Below are 18,220 nucleotides of genomic sequence, written 5' to 3'. Positions count from 1 at the left end.
GCAGAGCTTGAAGTCTCCCGCTAAGTGCTTTTTGCCTGGGTGAAGTTGCTAAGAGGCAGCCAGCCTCTGACAACCTCCCCGGGATGGCACATGACAGCAGAGTGCTTTTAACTTGATTGCAAATTATGGATAACGCCGCGCAGCCTTGACTCACTTTTCCCATCCAAATAGGCCCGCTTGCATTACTTATCTATTTCAATGTATTTGGGTTAATGGGCGAGGAAATCTAATTAATTTAAATTTAAATCAAACTCGCCTCTCTAATGATGTTCCATTTTGGATTCAAGCTGACGTGAAGACGTGCAGTGCATTTATCACATGCTGGTCCACAGGTCGAAATGATGCTCAGTGTACTGTGAATGCATTCGATCCATTAATGTGTTATGCTTTTAATATTCAAGCAGACCCCATATATGTCCGTGGGGGAGAGCACTTTGAGGTCTGAGACCAAGTTTTCTTTCTTGTGACACTTTTAAAGACTCTCTCTCTCTAAGCTTCTTTTGCTGACCACCTGCTGAGATGTACCAAAAAATATACAACAATTTGTGTTAAAAGGCTTCTGCTCCTTTCAGGGCTCTTCATCGGCAAGTAATGGATGCATTTTGAGCCCATTATTTAGGTTTGAAAATTGATATTTCCCCATCTCTTAGCCGCCCATCTTTTCACTTAGACATCACAAAAACATTCGGGTTTTTTGAGGCAAAGACATAAATTGGCCTCCCTGGCGACATGTCGTGCCGCTAATGTACCCAAATGAACTGAACTGTAAATAGTCTGCTTTGAATGTCTCTTCCTTATATGATTCATGATCCGGATTGCTTTTAACAGTTATTGGCTAAGCAATATGGTAAATGTACAAGGTGATGCAAATGGCATTAGTGGGAAAGGATGCACGAGAGCATGTAATGCAGTCAATACTACATTAACTACTGATGCCCAATTACAGAACCAGGGAGAGTGGCTTTTAGGAGCATTAGGACTTGCAGAAAAGCTGAGATCACCTGCTGCTCATTGCCTAAAAGCTTCACCCTTTATTTGCTGGACCCGGCCAGCGCCTCCAGCATTTCGGCCCGCTTGGCAACAGAGCTGCTCCGATCTGGTCTCGCTCATTACAGTGCCTCTTAACGTTTATTGGCTGTAAAGTTATAGCCTTGTCAATTCAACCTTCTCGCATGTAATGCATCTGCTCAGCACTTGCTCGAGGAAGGGGGCAGTTTTGGGTGGCCACATAATGACGGCCTGTAATGATGTCTTCATTAGAAGTGTGCTTTTCTGCATGAAGCTTCATATTCTTTATACGGAGCATTAAGAGGTGCGGCGTGCTGGTTTGACAGATGTCGACTGACTTTGAATTCGATGAAGGTCCCCGCCAATGTTTGTCCACGTTCTGCGGTGGTTCGAATGTGTCACCCTGGAACCCTTTCTCCGCCGTCACTAACTTTTATCAAAGTTAAGAACAACAAGGAAAATGTATTGCTCAAAAGTAGCCGTTTATATCACCATTTTTAAACTTAACGAAACATTCTTGCAAATACACACAGCGCCTTCCAAAAGCGCCTTATGTCGGAAACTCCGGATGAACTTGACAACGGTGTTGACAAAATTGAAAAATATGAAAACACCACAAAATGTGGCCAACGTCTTTTACCTCGTCTCTTGGCACCGATCTCTTCTTTTTTAGCGCCTGCTCGCGATACATGTCGTGTGCACACACTTTAAAAAACTCACTTTGAAGCAATGAGTGTATTCTGAGTGTTTATCCACTCATCTGTTCAGCCTGTAAAGGTGCAGACGAGGGTGGCGGATTCGCAAGTTTGGAACGTGACTGAAAACCACCCTGTGATCGGCGCAGGCACTGAGGCACGATGAGCAAGGCATCAAACTTCTTTGTAAAAATCTTACTGTTTAACTCATCGAAACTGCCTAATGTGCGCACGCGGTGCAAATATTCTGCCGTTCTGTCGCCGCGGCACATCAGGTGTACACTGACCTTAAGCAGAAGCCAAATCCTCCAGCGACTGATAAGTTTCTGCTTCCCTCGCGCTGGTTAATTTACGGCTCCCTTATCACACTGTCCTGGAAAATGTGTACACTCATAAAGCGTGTGATTGAAAAGCAATCCTTCAGATGAACACAGACTGGTGATCTGTCAGCTGCTGTAATAAACCTTGGGCTCCAGGCTCACATTTTTATTTTGAAATAATAAGAATTGCTTCATTCTTTACCGGTGTTACCATGGTAATACTGTCTTGTAGCAATGTTATATTGATTCAGAAAGTGGACAGTAATATTTCTTTTCTGTTATTTGGTTTCTCAGGGTTGATTTCTAATTTCCAGTTGGAGATTACTTTTATATGTTGCTTAAGTCTTTTCACTTTTCCACAGGAATGTAATTTGCTCGCTGGTGTTTGCTATTTTCTCACCTTATTGGTTTGCGCTTACTTCAAAATTAAACTTGCCCATTTCAAATATTGAAATTACAGTACATCAGGTTTGTGAGCTCTGGGGCCTGAACAATATTAGAAACCCACAAGTCACCAGGACTGTGTTTTTTTTTCTTACATTCTGTGTTAACTCTTTAGTATTCCGTTTAAAATTATTCATGAAGAGCAAGTTTCTCATTTATTTAATCATACGGGGATTGATCTCCAACCATGTCATGATACCCTTTTCTCTTCTGCCATTGCAAGTGAGTTGCGCTCTCAGCGTTTTGACTGTCACTCATATCCTAAAGCTGTTGTCAGGAAATCACACGTGCACCCTTTTGTGAGCAGTATGTGTTTAATTCCGCTGAATTATCATTGGAGGTAATTTCCTCTGTCACCATTAAACCTCTTGATCCCCATCATTGGTGATTGTTTCGGGTTTTCAAGTGTGTGAGATGTGTATCATTCATTTCCCACAATCTTGGAAGAATTTAAAGAGACTCAATTGAGACACGTGTTAGCGAGTGAGCCCGCCCGCTCACTCGCTGCAGATGCAAGCGGCTGCACTCATCAGCAAGATGCAAAAACTCAATTATGCACTCTTGAGCTGTGAGAGCATCCAGTTTATTATTGCCTCAGGCTGGATGTTAGGCTTGCTGTCGTCTGTGTGTGGCGAGGGACACATGATCTCAGGGAGGCCTACGGCAGCCGTTGTCCAACCTTCTGTTTTGTCCAACCATTCCAATTAATGTTGTCACTGTCCACGGTTTTTATTACACTGGCACTTTGAGAGTCGTGACAGTTTCAACAGGACGATTCGGAGCTCTGATGGTCACAAGAGTAAATCAGTCCACTCAGTATAGTGGACTACAGAATACTAGCAGGTAGGGGCATGTTTCCTTTCTTCCAGTATGTATTGTCCGCAGCTTGAATGATGCCCCCCAACCACCAACCCAATATCCTTCACTTCCCTGTGTTGCTACCCTCCCTCTTCCTAGAAATACTAGAATCTGCCACTTATTGTACAAAGAGAAACAATACAATACACCAGGGGGTGCCCAACCAGTCGATCGTGGGTGACCGGTAGTCCGAGGACTCGTTCCAATTCGACTGCGAGGGGTGTAGAGAGAAAGGGGGGGGGGGGGGGGGATTATTTGTATGTCTTTGTGCATGTAATTAATTTTATATATATACAGTATATATATAATTTTTTTTCTCATGCACACTAAACCCAAACATCCTATCAATTTAACTTTCACAATAAGCAGAATAAAAAATACATAAATCAAAAAGTAGGTCACCTTTAACCTATGGCGGCTCATGACCTGTATCACAGGTAGATGTTAGCGGTCAGCAATCTGCAATTGCAGCGAGCGATCAGAGCCGGTTGAAGTGATTTTTTTTTTCTCTCATTCAAAGTTTGTTTGATCTGTAATTCACCAATGGCACTGTCAAAGCATGGGAATCTGGAGTGCCAGGAGAAGCATTTTAAAATGGTACACGCAAGCTATGATCGTGATGTTTCTGTACTGAACACACCACAAACGTGCATCACTGCCTCTGTGTGTCAGGTCTCCGACAAAGGTGGGCAGTGAATTCCTTTCCACAAACTCTTGTACCTACTTTATTTTTCTGTTTTGTTCATGTTAGCGTCCTTTATGGCTGTTGCTCATCATGGCACACGTGTATACACGCGCACCTCTGTGACTGCATTCACATGCGGTAACGGGTCGATAGCGGGAGGTCGGCTGCTTGACAAATAGATCTTTGGTCAAAAAAGGTTGGGCACCCCTGCAATACAGGATGTGGGCGAGTAATAAAACTCTCTTGAAGTGCAAGTTACAGTCAAGAATATTCATAGCAGTCGTGCTGGTGGCAATAATGTACGTCGGAGAGTGGTTGACAACTGCCAAACAGCCGAATGTGAGTGGTGCCTTGAGATACAATCATTCCGCTGATTAATTTTTTTTCCTTTGATTTGCGAGCATAAACCTAAAATTAGGCTGTACAAACAAATTCTTTACATTCTATGTTACTACACAGTTTTTATAGAGAGAAAATAACCCGGAACCGATTAACGGCATTACCACTCATTAACATTCATTTCAACCGGAAAAATAATGAGAGATACGTGTGATTTTATTTCAAGGCAGTACTGTAATGGTCTCTTTCTTGGCTTGGCCATTCGCCCCTCCTCCAAAATGTTGAGTTGTGTATACGTAATGTCACACAGAAACAAAGATCATATTCCCTTGGTGGAGGTTGCTAATATACGGGGAGGTGACTCATTACTTTTAAAGCACAATTAAAGCACGGTGTAGGTGATAGATTTATTACAGCATGAGCTGCAACAAACACAGACACGCTCAGGAGGAATGTCGATGTTGCGCAAGCAGAAAATCCCCCACTAAAAATATGTGAGTCATCCATTGTTAGTTAGTGTTAAAAAAAAATTAAAAAGTGTTTATCAATATCAGGCAGCCAGGCAGTATGGTTCGCTCCATGTAATTTAGATAATTTCTGCCACTTGCTGTTAGTATGGGAAATAATTTGTACTGTACTGATGCATCTACAGGACAAACACATACTTGAGCAACACACTGTTTCACTCATGCACATTCTCTGCAATTAGTTTTTTGCGCCCTGGCTAGGAATTACACACTTTTATATCATTCTTCCTGCAAACTGTTGTTTTTAAAAGGACAAAGAGACACACAAGTCACGTGAAGCACCAAATAACTTGATGTAGGATGACAGGCAGCGAGACAACCTGAGAAAATGTTACTCCTAATGGGCAAATATAATGTGTCATTTTACGATGATGTCTCAACAATTTTTAGACTGATTTTGCTGATATCAATGGAGCATTTTTCTATCCTTTAATCTTGGGTCATGTCATGTCCAAAAAACACTTGTGCAGTGTTCATTGTGAGCAGACGTGTGTGTTGTGATTTACGCAAATCTAACTGTTTTTATGTTATTTCTGCATAGTGTATTACCCCCTAATCATGGGCTAATAAAATAGTTTCGGATTTCGAACAAATCGCTTTTCGAACAGCCTTCTGGAATGGATTACGGTCGAAAACCGAGGTATGACTGATATATATATATATATATATATATATCCAGCACCCTGAGACTGCACGCAAGCCGTAAGGAAGGAGGCCGGGGACTAGTGAGTGTGAGAGCCAATGTCCAGGATGAAACATCCAAGCTCTATGAATACATCAAGGAGAAGGCTCCAACGGATGACGTACTCAGAGAATGTCTCAGACAATGGGGAACAGAGGGTGAAGTGCTGGAAGAGGGACCATCATGGGAGGACAAGCCCCTACACGGGATGTACCATCGGACCATAACGGAAGTGGCTGATCTCAAGAAGTCCTATCAGTGGCTAGAGAGGGCTGGCCTGAAGGACAGCACAGAGGCACTCATCCTGGCTGCTCAGGAGCAGGCCCTGAGCACCAGAGCCATTGAGGCCCAGATATACCACACCAGACAAGACCCAAAGTGTAGGTTGTGCAAAGAGGCACCTGAGACGATCCAACTCATGACTGCAGGGTGTAAGATGCTGGCAGGCAAAGCCTACGTGGAACGCCATAACCAGGTGGCTGGCATAGTCTACCGAAACATCTGTGCGGAGTATGGACTGGAAATCCCAAGGTCAAAATGGGAAACACCTCCTACGGTGGTGGAGAATGACAGAGCGAAGATCCTGTGGGACTTCCAGATCCAGACTGACAAGATGGTAATGGCAAAACAATCGGATATTGTGACCATAGATAAAGGGCAGAGGAAAGCCGTTGTAGTGGATGTAGCGGTCCCAAGTGATGGAAACATCACAAAGAAGGAACACGAGAAACTCGAGAAATACCAAGATGGAGAGAGCCTGGAACGTAAAGGTGACAGTCGTGCCTGTGGTATCGGCGCACTCGGGGCAGTGACCCCCAAACTAGAGGAGTGGTTGCAACAGATCCCGGGAAAAACGTCGGACATCTCAGTCCAGAAAAGCGCAGTGCTGGGAACAGCAAGAAAACTGCGCAGAACCCTCAAGCTTCCTGGCCTCTGGTAGAGGACCCGAGCTGAATGGGGGACGGACACCACCCGAGGGGTGAGATGAGGATTTTTTATTTTTTATATACTGTATAGATAAATGAGATGAGGACAAGGGCGATGAAACGTCGGCTAATAACTACATTAAAGTTTTGGGGTTTTTTTGAACCTCAAAAGGAATTACATCAACTAAAATCCCATGTCGCATTGTAGCCAGAGGTGCAATCCTGGTGGATGAAACTTAAACATTTATCATCTATCTGGTAATGTTTTAGCCTCCCAAATTTTTTTCTCAAAAGTCATCAAATTGAAAGAGTATAGCCACAGCATCGGCATCTGATTTGACATCTCAAATACATTGCGGGAGACTAGCGGTGATTGTGAAATTTTACACCCTGTCTCACCTTTCCGGTATTCCCCACAGGTGCCTCGATTACAGTTCTATAATTGATAATTCCACTAAAGTCCAAATACTGGTGGGACGGGACAACTTATTTCATGTCAATGCCTTTCATATCTAACAGCGTCAAGGGGGAAAAAAAATCGACTATAGCAGACCGTGAAAAAGGGGCTTCTGCTGCGTTACTTGCACTGACTACCCACTACCTCTAGGTGCCGCCAGCAGGGCTGCATCAGTGCCATTCCATTGTTGTGTTCCATCTATTTTCTGTACTGCTTACGAATCTTATTGAGGGTCACGGAGAGGTAGAACCTATCCTAGCCAACTTTGGCTGAAAGGCAGACTTCACTCTGGATTGGTGGCCAGTCAATTGCAGGACGTATAACGATACGGACACCACTATTCATACTCACAATCACACCGTCACTGAGTGGGAACTGAAACCACCCTGCCCGCACTGAACCCCTTGATGCCTTGGAGTTTAACTCCAACATCAAATGACCGTTCCATCTTAGTCAGACAAACAAAATGGAAAATTCATTTCTTCAAATGATGAATGGCACAGTTTATTTCTAATGAGAATTAAAGTGCCTGTACATTGGGGTTCACACCGGTAGACGAGAGGGTTGCTTCCCTCCGCCTTCGGGTGGGGGGACGGGTCCTGACTGTTGTTTGTGCATATGCACCAAACAGCAGCTCAGCATACCCACCCTTTTTGGAGTCCTTGGAGGGTGTGCTGGAGAGTACTCCTGCTGGGGACTCCCTTGTTCTACTGGGGGACTTCAATGCTCACGTGGGCAATGACAGTGAGACCTGGAGGGGCGTGATTAGGAGGAACGGCCCCCCCGATCAGAACTCGAGTGGTGTTTTGTTATTGGACTTCTGTGCTCGTCACGGACTGTCCATAACGAACACCTTGTTCAAACATAAGGGTGTCCATATGTGCACTTGGCACCAGGACACCCTGGGCCGTAGTTCGATGATCGACCTTGTGGTTGTATCATCGGATTTGCGGCCGCATGTTTTGGACACTCGGGTGAAGAGAGGGGCGGAGCTGTCAACTGATCACCACCTGGTGGTGAGTAGGCTCCGATGGTGGGGGAAGATGCCGGTCCGTCCTGGCAGACCCAAACGTATTGTGAGGGTTTGTTGGGAGCGTCTGGCGGAATCCCCTGTCAGAAGGAGTTTCAACTCCCACCTCCGACAGAGCTTTTCCCATGTTCCGGGGGAGACGGGGGACATTGAGTCCGAGTGGACCATGTTCCGTGCCTCTATTGTTGAGGCGGCCAATCTGAGTTGTGGCCGTAAGGTGGTTGGTGCCTGTCGTGGCGGCAACCCTCGTACTCGCTGGTGGACACCAGCAGTAAGGGATGCCGTCAAGCTGAAGAAGGAGTCCTATCGAGCCTTTATGGCCTGTGGGACCCCAGAGGCAGCTGACGGGTATCGACTGGCCAAGCGGAACGCAGCTTCGGTGGTCGCCGAGGCAAAAACCCGAGCGTGGGAAGAGTTCGGTGAGGCCATGGAAGCCGACTTCCGGACGGCTTCGAGGAAATTCTGGTCCACCATCCGACGTCTCAGGAGGGGGAAGCAGTGCACCACTAACACTGTGTACAGTGGGGATGGGGCACTGCTGACTTCGACTCGGGACGTTGTGAACCGGTGGCCAGAGTACTTCGAAGACCTCCTCAACTCCACCAACACGTCTTCCTTGGAGGAAGCAGAATCTGAGGACCCTGAGGTGGGCTCTCCTATCTCTGTGGTTGAAGTCACCGATGTGGTTAAAAAGCTCCTCGGTGGCAAGGCCCCAGGGGTGGATGAGATCCGCCCGGAGTTCCTCAAGGCTCTGGATGTTGTGGGGCTGTCCTGGTTGACACGCCTCTGCAACATCGCGTGGTCAACGGGGAGAGTGCCTCTGGATTGGCAGACCGGGGTGGTAGTCCCTCTTTTTAAAAAGGGGGACCGGAGGGTGTGTTCCAACTACAGAGGGATCACACTCCTCAGCCTCCCTGGTAAGGTCTATTCAGGGGTGCTGGAGAGGAGGGTCCGTCAGGAAGTCGAGCCTCAGATTGAGGAGGAGCAGTGTGGTTTTCGTCCCGGCCGTGGAACAGTGGACCAGCTCTACACCCTTAGCAGGGTCCTCGAGGGTATGTGGGAATTCGCCCAACCAGTCTACATGTGTTTTGTGGACTTGGAGAAGGCGTTTGACCGTGTCCCTCGGGGAGTTCTGTGGGGGGTGCTTCGTGGGTATGGGGTACCGAACCCCCTGATATGGGCTATTCGGTCACTATACCACCGATGTCAGAGTTTGGTTCGCATTGCCGGCAGTAAGTCGGAATTGTTTCCAGTGAGGGTAGGACTCCGCCAAGGCTGCCCTTTGTCGCCGATTCTGTTCATAATCTTTATGGACAGAATTTCTAGGCGCAGCCGAAGCGTTGAGGGCGTCCGTTTTGGTGGCCTCAGTATTGCATCCCTGCTTTTTGCAGATGATGTGCTGCTGTTGGCTCCTTCAAACGGGGCTCTCCAACTCTCACTGGAGCGTTTCGCAGCCGAGTGTGAAGCGGTTGGGATGAAAATCAGCACCTCCAAATCTGAAACCATGGTCCTCAGTCGGAAAAGGGTGGAGTGCCCCCTCCGGGTCGGGGGAGAGATCTTGCCCCAAGTGGAGGAGTTTAAGTATCTTGGGGTCTTGTTCACGAGTGAGGGCAGGAGGGAGCGAGAGATCGACAGGCGGATCGGTGCAGCGTCTGCTGTGATGCGGACGTTGTATCGGTCTGTCGTGGTGAAGAAGGAGCTGAGCCAAAGGGCGAAGCTCTCTTACCGGTCGATCTACGTTCCAACCCTCATCTATGGTCACGAGCTATGGGTCGTGACCGAAAGAACGAGATCCCGGATACAAGCGGCCGAAATGAGTTTTCTCCGCAGGGTGTCCGGGCTCTCCCTTAGAGATAAGGTGAGAAGCTCGGTCATCCGGGAGGGGCTCAGAGTCGAGCCGCTTCTCCTCCACATCGAGAGGAGCCAGATGAGGTGGCTTGGGCATCTGATTCGGATGCCTCCTGAACGCCTCCCTGGTGAGGTGTTCCGGGCATGTCCCACCGGGAGGAGACCCCGAGGAAGACCCAGGACACGCTGGAGTGACTATGTCACCCAGCTGGCCTGGGAACGCCTCGGGATCCCCCGGGGAGAGCTGGAAGAAGTAGCTAGGGAGAGGGAAGTCTGGGCTTCCCTGCTAAAGCTGTTGCCCCCGCGACCCGGCCCCGGATAAGCGGTAGAAGATGGATGGATGGATGGATGGATGGAATTAAAGTGATGAGCACTGTGGGATCCTACGTTTATTAAATCATACAGCCATCTTTTTTTGGCAAATACACCACCCTTGGGTGCCATGGCTCATATAAAAGCAAACATGCTGAGAAGTAATCTCTCACAGGATGACCTTCACTCAATCAAGTCTCAAACAACGAATTAAAAATGGTGATTAAAATGTAAGTTTTGACCCTGTTAAAACGAGTCGACCAGCGTTCGGAAATTGAAGCTGCTGCTTTAATCAGCGCTAAACACATTATATTTGCCACGTACAAATTTGTATGCAAATGACCACACAACACACATTACTCTAAATTAGGAATTTGGGTCTATGTTCACACATTCATTTGGTTAAATTGTTTTTTTATTTCTTACAGAACATTGGCTCTCATTGCGTTGTCATGTGATTTGATCCGAGAGCAGTAATTACATTATGAGTATATTTCCCCTCAGTGTGAGGTACATGTGCACTTTCTCAGTGGCTCTGACACAGTCTGAGAAAGACAACTAAAATGAAATGGCAGTAGATGATACAAGGCATTGGGTGTTAAGATTGATTCAAGCCAGTGACGTGCAGAGTTGAGTGTGTGGGGTCAAGTATGACACTGCCATCCATATTATGGACACCATTCAATCAGTATGAATGAACTTTGTGATTTGTAATCGGGAATCCGCAAACTGACCCCCACTCCCATACGCACCTTGTCCATTGGGGAAAATCCCCCCATATAGATGAATACCTATGAATTCATCAGAACAAATTTCAGACAAGGTCATCATTTGGACAGATTCCATGTCACCCTTGTTTTCTTGAACATCTTCACAAATGTTCCCCCAAGAGACCTTTCTCATTATTTACCCCACCAGTTGTGAAAGTACGTGTTCGAATGGCATTAGAAGCCCGTGCAGTTAGATAACTGCCCCCTGTGGGGAATCTGCATTATTCAGGATTAAAGTGCCTCCCTTGGTGCACTGCGATGTGGTGTTCCTTCTTAACCCCCCCCCCCCAACCCCTCCCCAACCCATTTTTGACACAATGAGGACCCTGAATGACACACCTGTCTCCTAGCATTTCCATGGCAGTAATAAGTGTGCAGTAATTGCTGGGAATTAGGGAGGATTTTGAACACTACTTCTCGACCTCCTGAGTGACACAAACCTTCGAAGGATCCATTTCATTGCTCCCTAAATGCATTTTTAATGTGGAATAAAACACCTTTGGCCCTAGTCATTGTAGTACTAACTTTTATAGTTTTGGCAGAGTTGCGTATATGCTTGCTGTAGTTTATGAGGTGCTATTAGAAAAGTTCCGGGATTTGTGTCAAGATGTACAATATATTTCAAACCCAAAATACAACTTTTCCCCTTCTATGTGCATGTAGATGTCTTCAAAGACATCATTTGGCGTTTGCTTTGTTCAATGCGCGAGGCGTGTTTTGAGTTGTGGCAGGACAGCACGTGGTTATTCACAATATTTCAAGCATCTGACAATTCCTGGCCAAGAAGAACATTGCTGTGATGGAGCAACCTACCTCCTTACCCAACCAGGTTCCCTTTTTTTTTTTTTCCCCCTCATTTCAAAGGGGGTCAAGGGGGTCATCAAGGAAGCCCGTCTTGAATCTATGGACAACATTAAGATGAACGTGATGACAGAGCTGCGGAGGATGTCAGATGAATCCATCAAGGAGTGTCTGAAGGTGTGGCAGAGAAGGCTGGGCAACTATGTTAGACTCCAGGATGATCACTCTGAAGGGGAAAACTAGTAGCTTGGATTTGAAATACAGTTCTGACTTGAAATTTGAATTTAAATCACGCTCGTAACTCAAAGCTCTTGTTTCTCAAAACTCTCCCCATTGAAATCAATGGAAATTAATTCATTTAAAAAACATGCTTTAATCTGCTGTTTTAAGTATTAATTTTAACTACAGATTTGATTGATTTGAATGCAAAGATTTAAACTGTTTTTGTCACATAATACCCCAGTTCTGCGTCTTCTGGTGCACGCGACTTCGCTACATGGGGGCAGCATAATACAGACACACGGGGCTGGTCAAAACGCAGTAAGTCACAATAATATTAATCGTTCTATACAGACGACAAAGAATACATGCACGTGAGTATGTATGATCATAATATATCGTATTGTGTTGCTTCGCCATTTGTGTACAAATAAGCAAAGAGATGTTGATGTAAATGCACAATGTGAAACAAATTATCCAAACAACGGCTCCGATCTTAGAAAATTCACCAGTAGGGTCACTCGTATCTCAAAGCATCACTGTTTTTCTCTTGTGACACCAAACATGAAAGTTTTCTACCACATTTCGTGTACAGGGTTGTGTTATGCAGCAGATAGTACAAACTAGTAGTCAATAGGAGCTATGATCACCTCATCAGCATCATACAAAAGTGGTATAGAAGTCATGACCAAAATCAAAACATTGGATTTGCAAGATGCATCACTCAATTTTCATCTGCCTTTTGGACCAGGGAAGTCCTCCATCTTTCAAGGACTTGTCATTTATCTGTTGAGAGGCGTGTACAATAAATGTTTGCCATCCTTTCTTCCCTTCCTCAGCTTCTTCTAGTGCCATCTCAAACTCTCTCACTCTTTTTTTTCTTTTTTATTTCCTGACAGCTTACCTTGCTGAGCCATAATCTTCCCCTTCCACTGAGCAAGGAACAAGTCCCCTTCTGTTATAATTTGGAAACTGCCAGTTTCACGTGTTAAAAAAAGGCAGCAATGAATTTAATTAGAAAGCTGTTGCATATCTCTGTGATACATTTCTTTTAATTAACCCCATGTGAATAAATTAAAAATAATAGGGGGCTGAAAAGTGTGGGGAAAAAAAAACACCACCCTAATGAAGTTTTTCCGTTAATTGGGACGGAGTTTGCAGCCAAACCACAATGTGTCGTGAACACCAGGAGCTAACAATGCCGCCTGTAAGCTTTAGAAAAAAGGGCCCAGGGCCTTCGTGCTGACTTCAAGTGTAAGAAATGCACCTCTGACGTGATGGAAATGACCGTGGGCCGGGAGAAAAGGCAGTCCTGTTCCAGGCTGCTCTGCTGAGACTCCCCATGCCGCGCTTGAAGCCGGGCCAGTGTTATTGCAGCCCTAATGCGGCTGACTCATTTGGAGCGGATCAGGAGTAATTATGGTAGGAAAAGTGGCTGCAGACAGTGGGGGTCAGGACACTTGTAACATGTGAAAAGAGCAATTATTCCAGGAGACAAAACCTTCCCTTATCCCAGGCAGCGCCAGGGTCAATGCGAGGGACGGCTGGGCTCCGTTTCACCGGGGCTTATTAGCCACAGCAAGCTGCAAAGTTTGAGAGAGTGCATCTTGTTAATGAACAGTCCCCTCCTCATCCACACAAGCCCTGTCTGCTCGCTCCCACTTACTGTGGGTGTTAATTATGTTGTAATCGTAGCATGCATACAGTCCCAGAAATCACCTCACAGACCCCGGCATTCATACGGCACCATCTGGAAATGTAGCTGCGCCGTACAGTAACATAGAGGGCTCTCACAGGGTTGCGTTTGAAAAAAAAAAGGATGAAATGTAATATTGACTTGGGCTCGGTGAGAAACGGCCTAATTTAATAGTGTGTGTCAGTGTGATTGCCTCCGTGTGTTCACACATTTCTGTTCTTTGACTCGGAGCTCACACACGCCCCAACCAAGGATGGGAACATGAATCACGCAGTGAATCAGTACTCTTTATTTGACTTATCATTGCAAACACACTCATCAGGCTGCTTTCAACCGCCATGTGTTTTGCAGCAGATATTATTAACAGATGTCTCGTGTTTTTGTCTTGGCAGTAGAGAAACGTGTCCATGGGCTCAATTACAGCAATGACAGAAGCCCAATGAAAGGCGCTGATTCATGCGCACAATGGCAAGACATCTGCATGAGCAACACATTAACGCTGGGAGCAGACACTCAGGTCCGCGGATTGTGTCCTCCCGTAGATGTACCTCTGGCAGCGGGGACAAAAACTTAAAAGGATCAAATTAGCCCGTGTTCCTTCTGGAGTGGCAGTCGCAATATTGGCACTATGATTTTGAAATGTGTTTAACATATAAAATGGCTTGTGGGGTGGTGGTTGACTAATCAATGCAGGGCTGACGTCTATTTTACAAATACGTTGAGGTCGGACATGTGAAAGATAATGCTGACAAATGCACTTTGTTTCGGCTGTATGCACCCATTTTGTAACGCGCGGCGTGTAATTTGCGAAGCATCTCCATGGCGTGTGGCTCATATTTGCCGCAGCTGCGGCGAGGAATTATTGGGGGCCCCTGGGAGAAAGCCCACCCGGGGCCAGCTTCCACCTCCTTGAAAGACCACCGCCCTCTCCCCATGTGTCAGGAAGGCTGAGCGAGTTTCATCAAGATCCTTTAACTCCCCGTGAAGTGACAGAGGGTGCATCGCGTCGTGGCTTTTACGTGATCAAAAATGGCCTTTAACAAACACACACAATCGGAGGCAACTGTCCCCTCTGCTATTACGGTTGAGTGACGTAAAGAACAGATGTTCCACTGCGATCGAGTGTGGGAGGATATTGAGAGTGTGCATGCATTTCCTTTCAATTGTACCCGGTGCACAATGAGGCGTGCTAAAAAGAGGGCTGCAAATGATTGATTCGTTCATCAAATGAAGCTAATTAACCGTAAATTATTCAGCAATTACGGTGCCATTTCACTTATCAGTCCGGTCATCATTAAGATGCTAACTATTTGCGTATTTCAGCATATTAAGTGTTGCTTTGTCTCTTATTGGTTTGGCTAGGTTACAAAAGTCATGCAAATTCAATAAATAAATAAGGACCTCAAATGGATCAACGCAGTGGCCAAAATAAGAGATACCAATTATTTCTAAATGCTAACAGTACCTCAGAAATGTATTTCATCAATAATTGTTGAAAGAGTTAATGCAAGCCTTGTCATGCATTTGTGATCATTTTACTTCTCCATTTTCGAGCTTTTCCGTTGAGTGCTCCGTGGAATGCGTTTTCTTTAAAATCCTACAAATAGCATTTCAATTCCTTCTGAGGACGGATAAGTTGTGTCGCCCAGGTTGAACTTGCAAAATGTATCTTGTTTGAAAATAAAAAGAGATGTGGTGATGCACACGAGGTGTCAGAAAAGTTCCAGGATTTGTATCTCTCTTACACACACACAAACAATAAAATCCAAACTACATGTTCAATGTGGGCCAGCATGTCTAAAGAAAATGCACCTGCTCACATTGCTTTGAGCAATCTTCTTAAGTTTCCCAACCTGGCTGTGTGATTATTTTCCCTCTTTCCCAATATCAAGAGGGTCATCAAAGTGATCCGTTTTGAAAACATGGATGACATGATGACGGGGATGCAGAGGATCCTGGATGAATCCCTCGAGGAGTACATAAAGGCAATGGCAGAGAAATTGTGTTAGACTCCCGGGGTAAATTTGGAGTTTGGAGGTAGTAGAAGAAGGGGTTCGTAGAAGTCCTGGAACCTTTCTGACACACCTCGTACCTATTGTGACTTCAGTTAAACAAAAGGTCATTTTATTTCTCTCCATCTGTGATCTAGTTGCCTGACTATCGCGTTGTTTTTCACCCAGGGATGGTGCCAATGGGAAGGTTGTGTTCTACCCAAATTGACACCCCAAGTGTGTTGAGCGGTAAGAAAATGTCTCTCGGCTTGTAGAACAACAACAACAAAACTTCTCGATGATAGATTAATTGTTTGTAAGTACTATTTGTTTAATGACTTAGTGAGCTACTCGCTTAACTCATGAGAGTATTGTCAGTGAAATGTGACTCCTTTTCCTCATAGGCTTGATTTTTTTTTATTTTTTGTGGGTTCCTCACAAAAAGTCACGATTGTATTACAAAGCACATCTTCAGGCATTTATGCACACAACGTGCACCAAGCATAGTTTGAACATTTTACAGTGGACTCCCACATATTCGCAGTTTAGCATCCACAAATTTGCAGATGTTTCTGTTTAGTCGTATCCTCCGTTGTTTGTGTATGGGGACGTTACTTATTTGCGATTTTCTGTTACGTGGCCCAAAAAAGTAAGAAAATGATGTCCACAGTACAACAGGACTCTTCAACCATTTTGAACCTGAGAGCTCCTTCTTGGCTCATGACTAATGCAAAGGGGTAGCAGTTTGATACACGCTTCTGAAATTAAAAAAATTGCTCATATTGCACACATGTTATTATAAATATTTCTTATTCCTTTCTGTGAAGACGCAAATCACGTTAATCACTTGTCACGGTAATTAGGAAACATAAATACCAATATGTAACTCTTTATTTCAATAACTCGCCACCAGTGTTTAAATTTTCAAATGATTACTGATGCAACATTCCTCGTAGATCACAATGTCCCATCAGTGGTGAGCGATTCTGGCAACAGGCCCGTGAGCTGTTTATGTGGTCGTTGGGGGCTACCTGGTGCCCACAGGCACCACGTCGGTGACCCCTGCTCTCAGTATGTATCATATTTATTGGATCGTACCGTCTCTTTGATTGAGACAATAAACAGTGACTGTTGATCTTAAACATGTCCAAAAAAAAGGAAAGAAAAACAAATTGCCTGTTCAACAAAACCCCTGCGGCGGAGGGCAGACCTCCTGCGCTCATCCAATCAGAAATCTAACAGCAGCAGTGTTAGTTTTGTGAGTGACGCTCAGTGGGAATAGATCGATAAGATGGCAGCCCCCATATTTGCTGCTTTGTCTTATGATAGTTTGGCCGAACGAGGACTGAACATATGATCAAAACCAGTGATATCCAGCTCAACAGCTCAGCCGAACATCGCCAAACCTATCTTTGACTGCCAGATCGTTTTGTCACCGTGTACTCAGCGGTTTCATGTCAGTTAACAACCAAGTGCTGGGTATTTTAGATTCATGCATCCTACCAAGATTTTTCTATCAGGAGATGCCACTCCACAGTACCCACCGGCGATGTTCCACATTTTGCTGTGTAGTCAAATGTTCATTGTTTCACACTTGCCCTGCTACACTGATTCTTAATCATCATCATCATCATGATCCACTAGGGTGGCTTTCTTGAGCGCATGGACGACAATTTCACTGCTTTCAGTTTCTTTTTAAATGTATTCGTTTTTTAGTTCCCTCATTGTTTGAAACCATACTTTGCTCCACGATTATCCAATTACACATTACGAGGTTCAGACCAGTTTTTCTTGATAGTCCCCACTTTGCTACGAAAGAAATAGGCAAGAAAGTCATTGGCTCCCCCGTAACTGGAATACTCTACCTGCTGATATTCGTTTACTGTCTTCGGTCCGCATCTTTAAAAATACCTTTTTGTAATTATTAAAAACCAAATGGCCAGTATTTTCAACGATAACTTTAAATTGAACGCAGTGTGAAATTACTTCATCTTATATTATTATGAAATAATAGAATTATTTCTTTTCGCATTGTGTTGAGACCATGGTTGTTCACCCATTTAATCCCAAATTTTTCCCAGACATTTAAAAGTCAAAATCAGGTGTCATTCGTAGCACTTTTAAGTAATCAGTAATTATAGTAAATAATAATAGTAAAATTTTTAGAGCCCTGTAAATTAAATCATTGTTGTCCTTCACAAATGTGACCGGTGGCATTAAATGGGTTAATGGTAGTCTTTAAAGGGTTCTTATTGTTTTTTCCCCCCATATATATATATAAATACAGTATATATATATATACTGTATATTTATTTTTCTGTCTGGTGTTGGGGTTTATCATCATTATCATCAACATCTTCAGAATTGAAGTTACTGTACATGATGCATCTGCATTACCAGCTGTAAACTGTCCAATGCATTTTTTTAAGAGTACAGCAATGTTTTGTAGATGTTTGTAAGAGTTTGAAATGCTGCAGTTCATAAATTAATTTTCAAAATTGTTTGTCCCCATATCATCACATTTAAGTGCGCGTCAAATTCTCTGGCCGTGGTCGGACTTGGTCCCTATTCCGAGCAAAGAGCCAAGGTCCACTCTATTTTATGTACATCGT

At 44.7% G+C, this 18,220-nt stretch overlaps 1 protein-coding gene across 2 annotated transcripts in view; it reads left to right on the top strand.

The window, feature by feature from the left end:
• lmo1 (LIM domain only 1) overlaps window positions 1-18,220 on the top strand; it is a 36,832-nt gene that overhangs the window by 1,050 nt on the left and 17,562 nt on the right. The window contains exon 2 of one of the 2 annotated variants that reach the window (XM_086107187.1): window positions 15,798-15,857. The exons of the other annotated variant lie outside the window; for it this stretch is intronic. Within the exon in view, the coding sequence (XP_085963313.1) occupies window positions 15,798-15,857 (60 nt within the window). The remainder of the gene's footprint in view (window positions 1-15,797; window positions 15,858-18,220) is intronic. 2 annotated transcript variants of the gene reach the window in all.

The sequence above is a fragment of the Hippocampus guttulatus genome, chromosome 3, assembly GCF_054856545.1.
Source record: "Hippocampus guttulatus isolate MCC_2025c chromosome 3, RoL_Hgut_1.0, whole genome shotgun sequence".
NCBI lineage: Eukaryota > Metazoa > Chordata > Actinopteri > Syngnathiformes > Syngnathidae > Hippocampus > Hippocampus guttulatus.
Note: the sequence above shows the minus strand (reverse complement) of the source record. Positions and strands in the feature narration are given on the sequence as shown.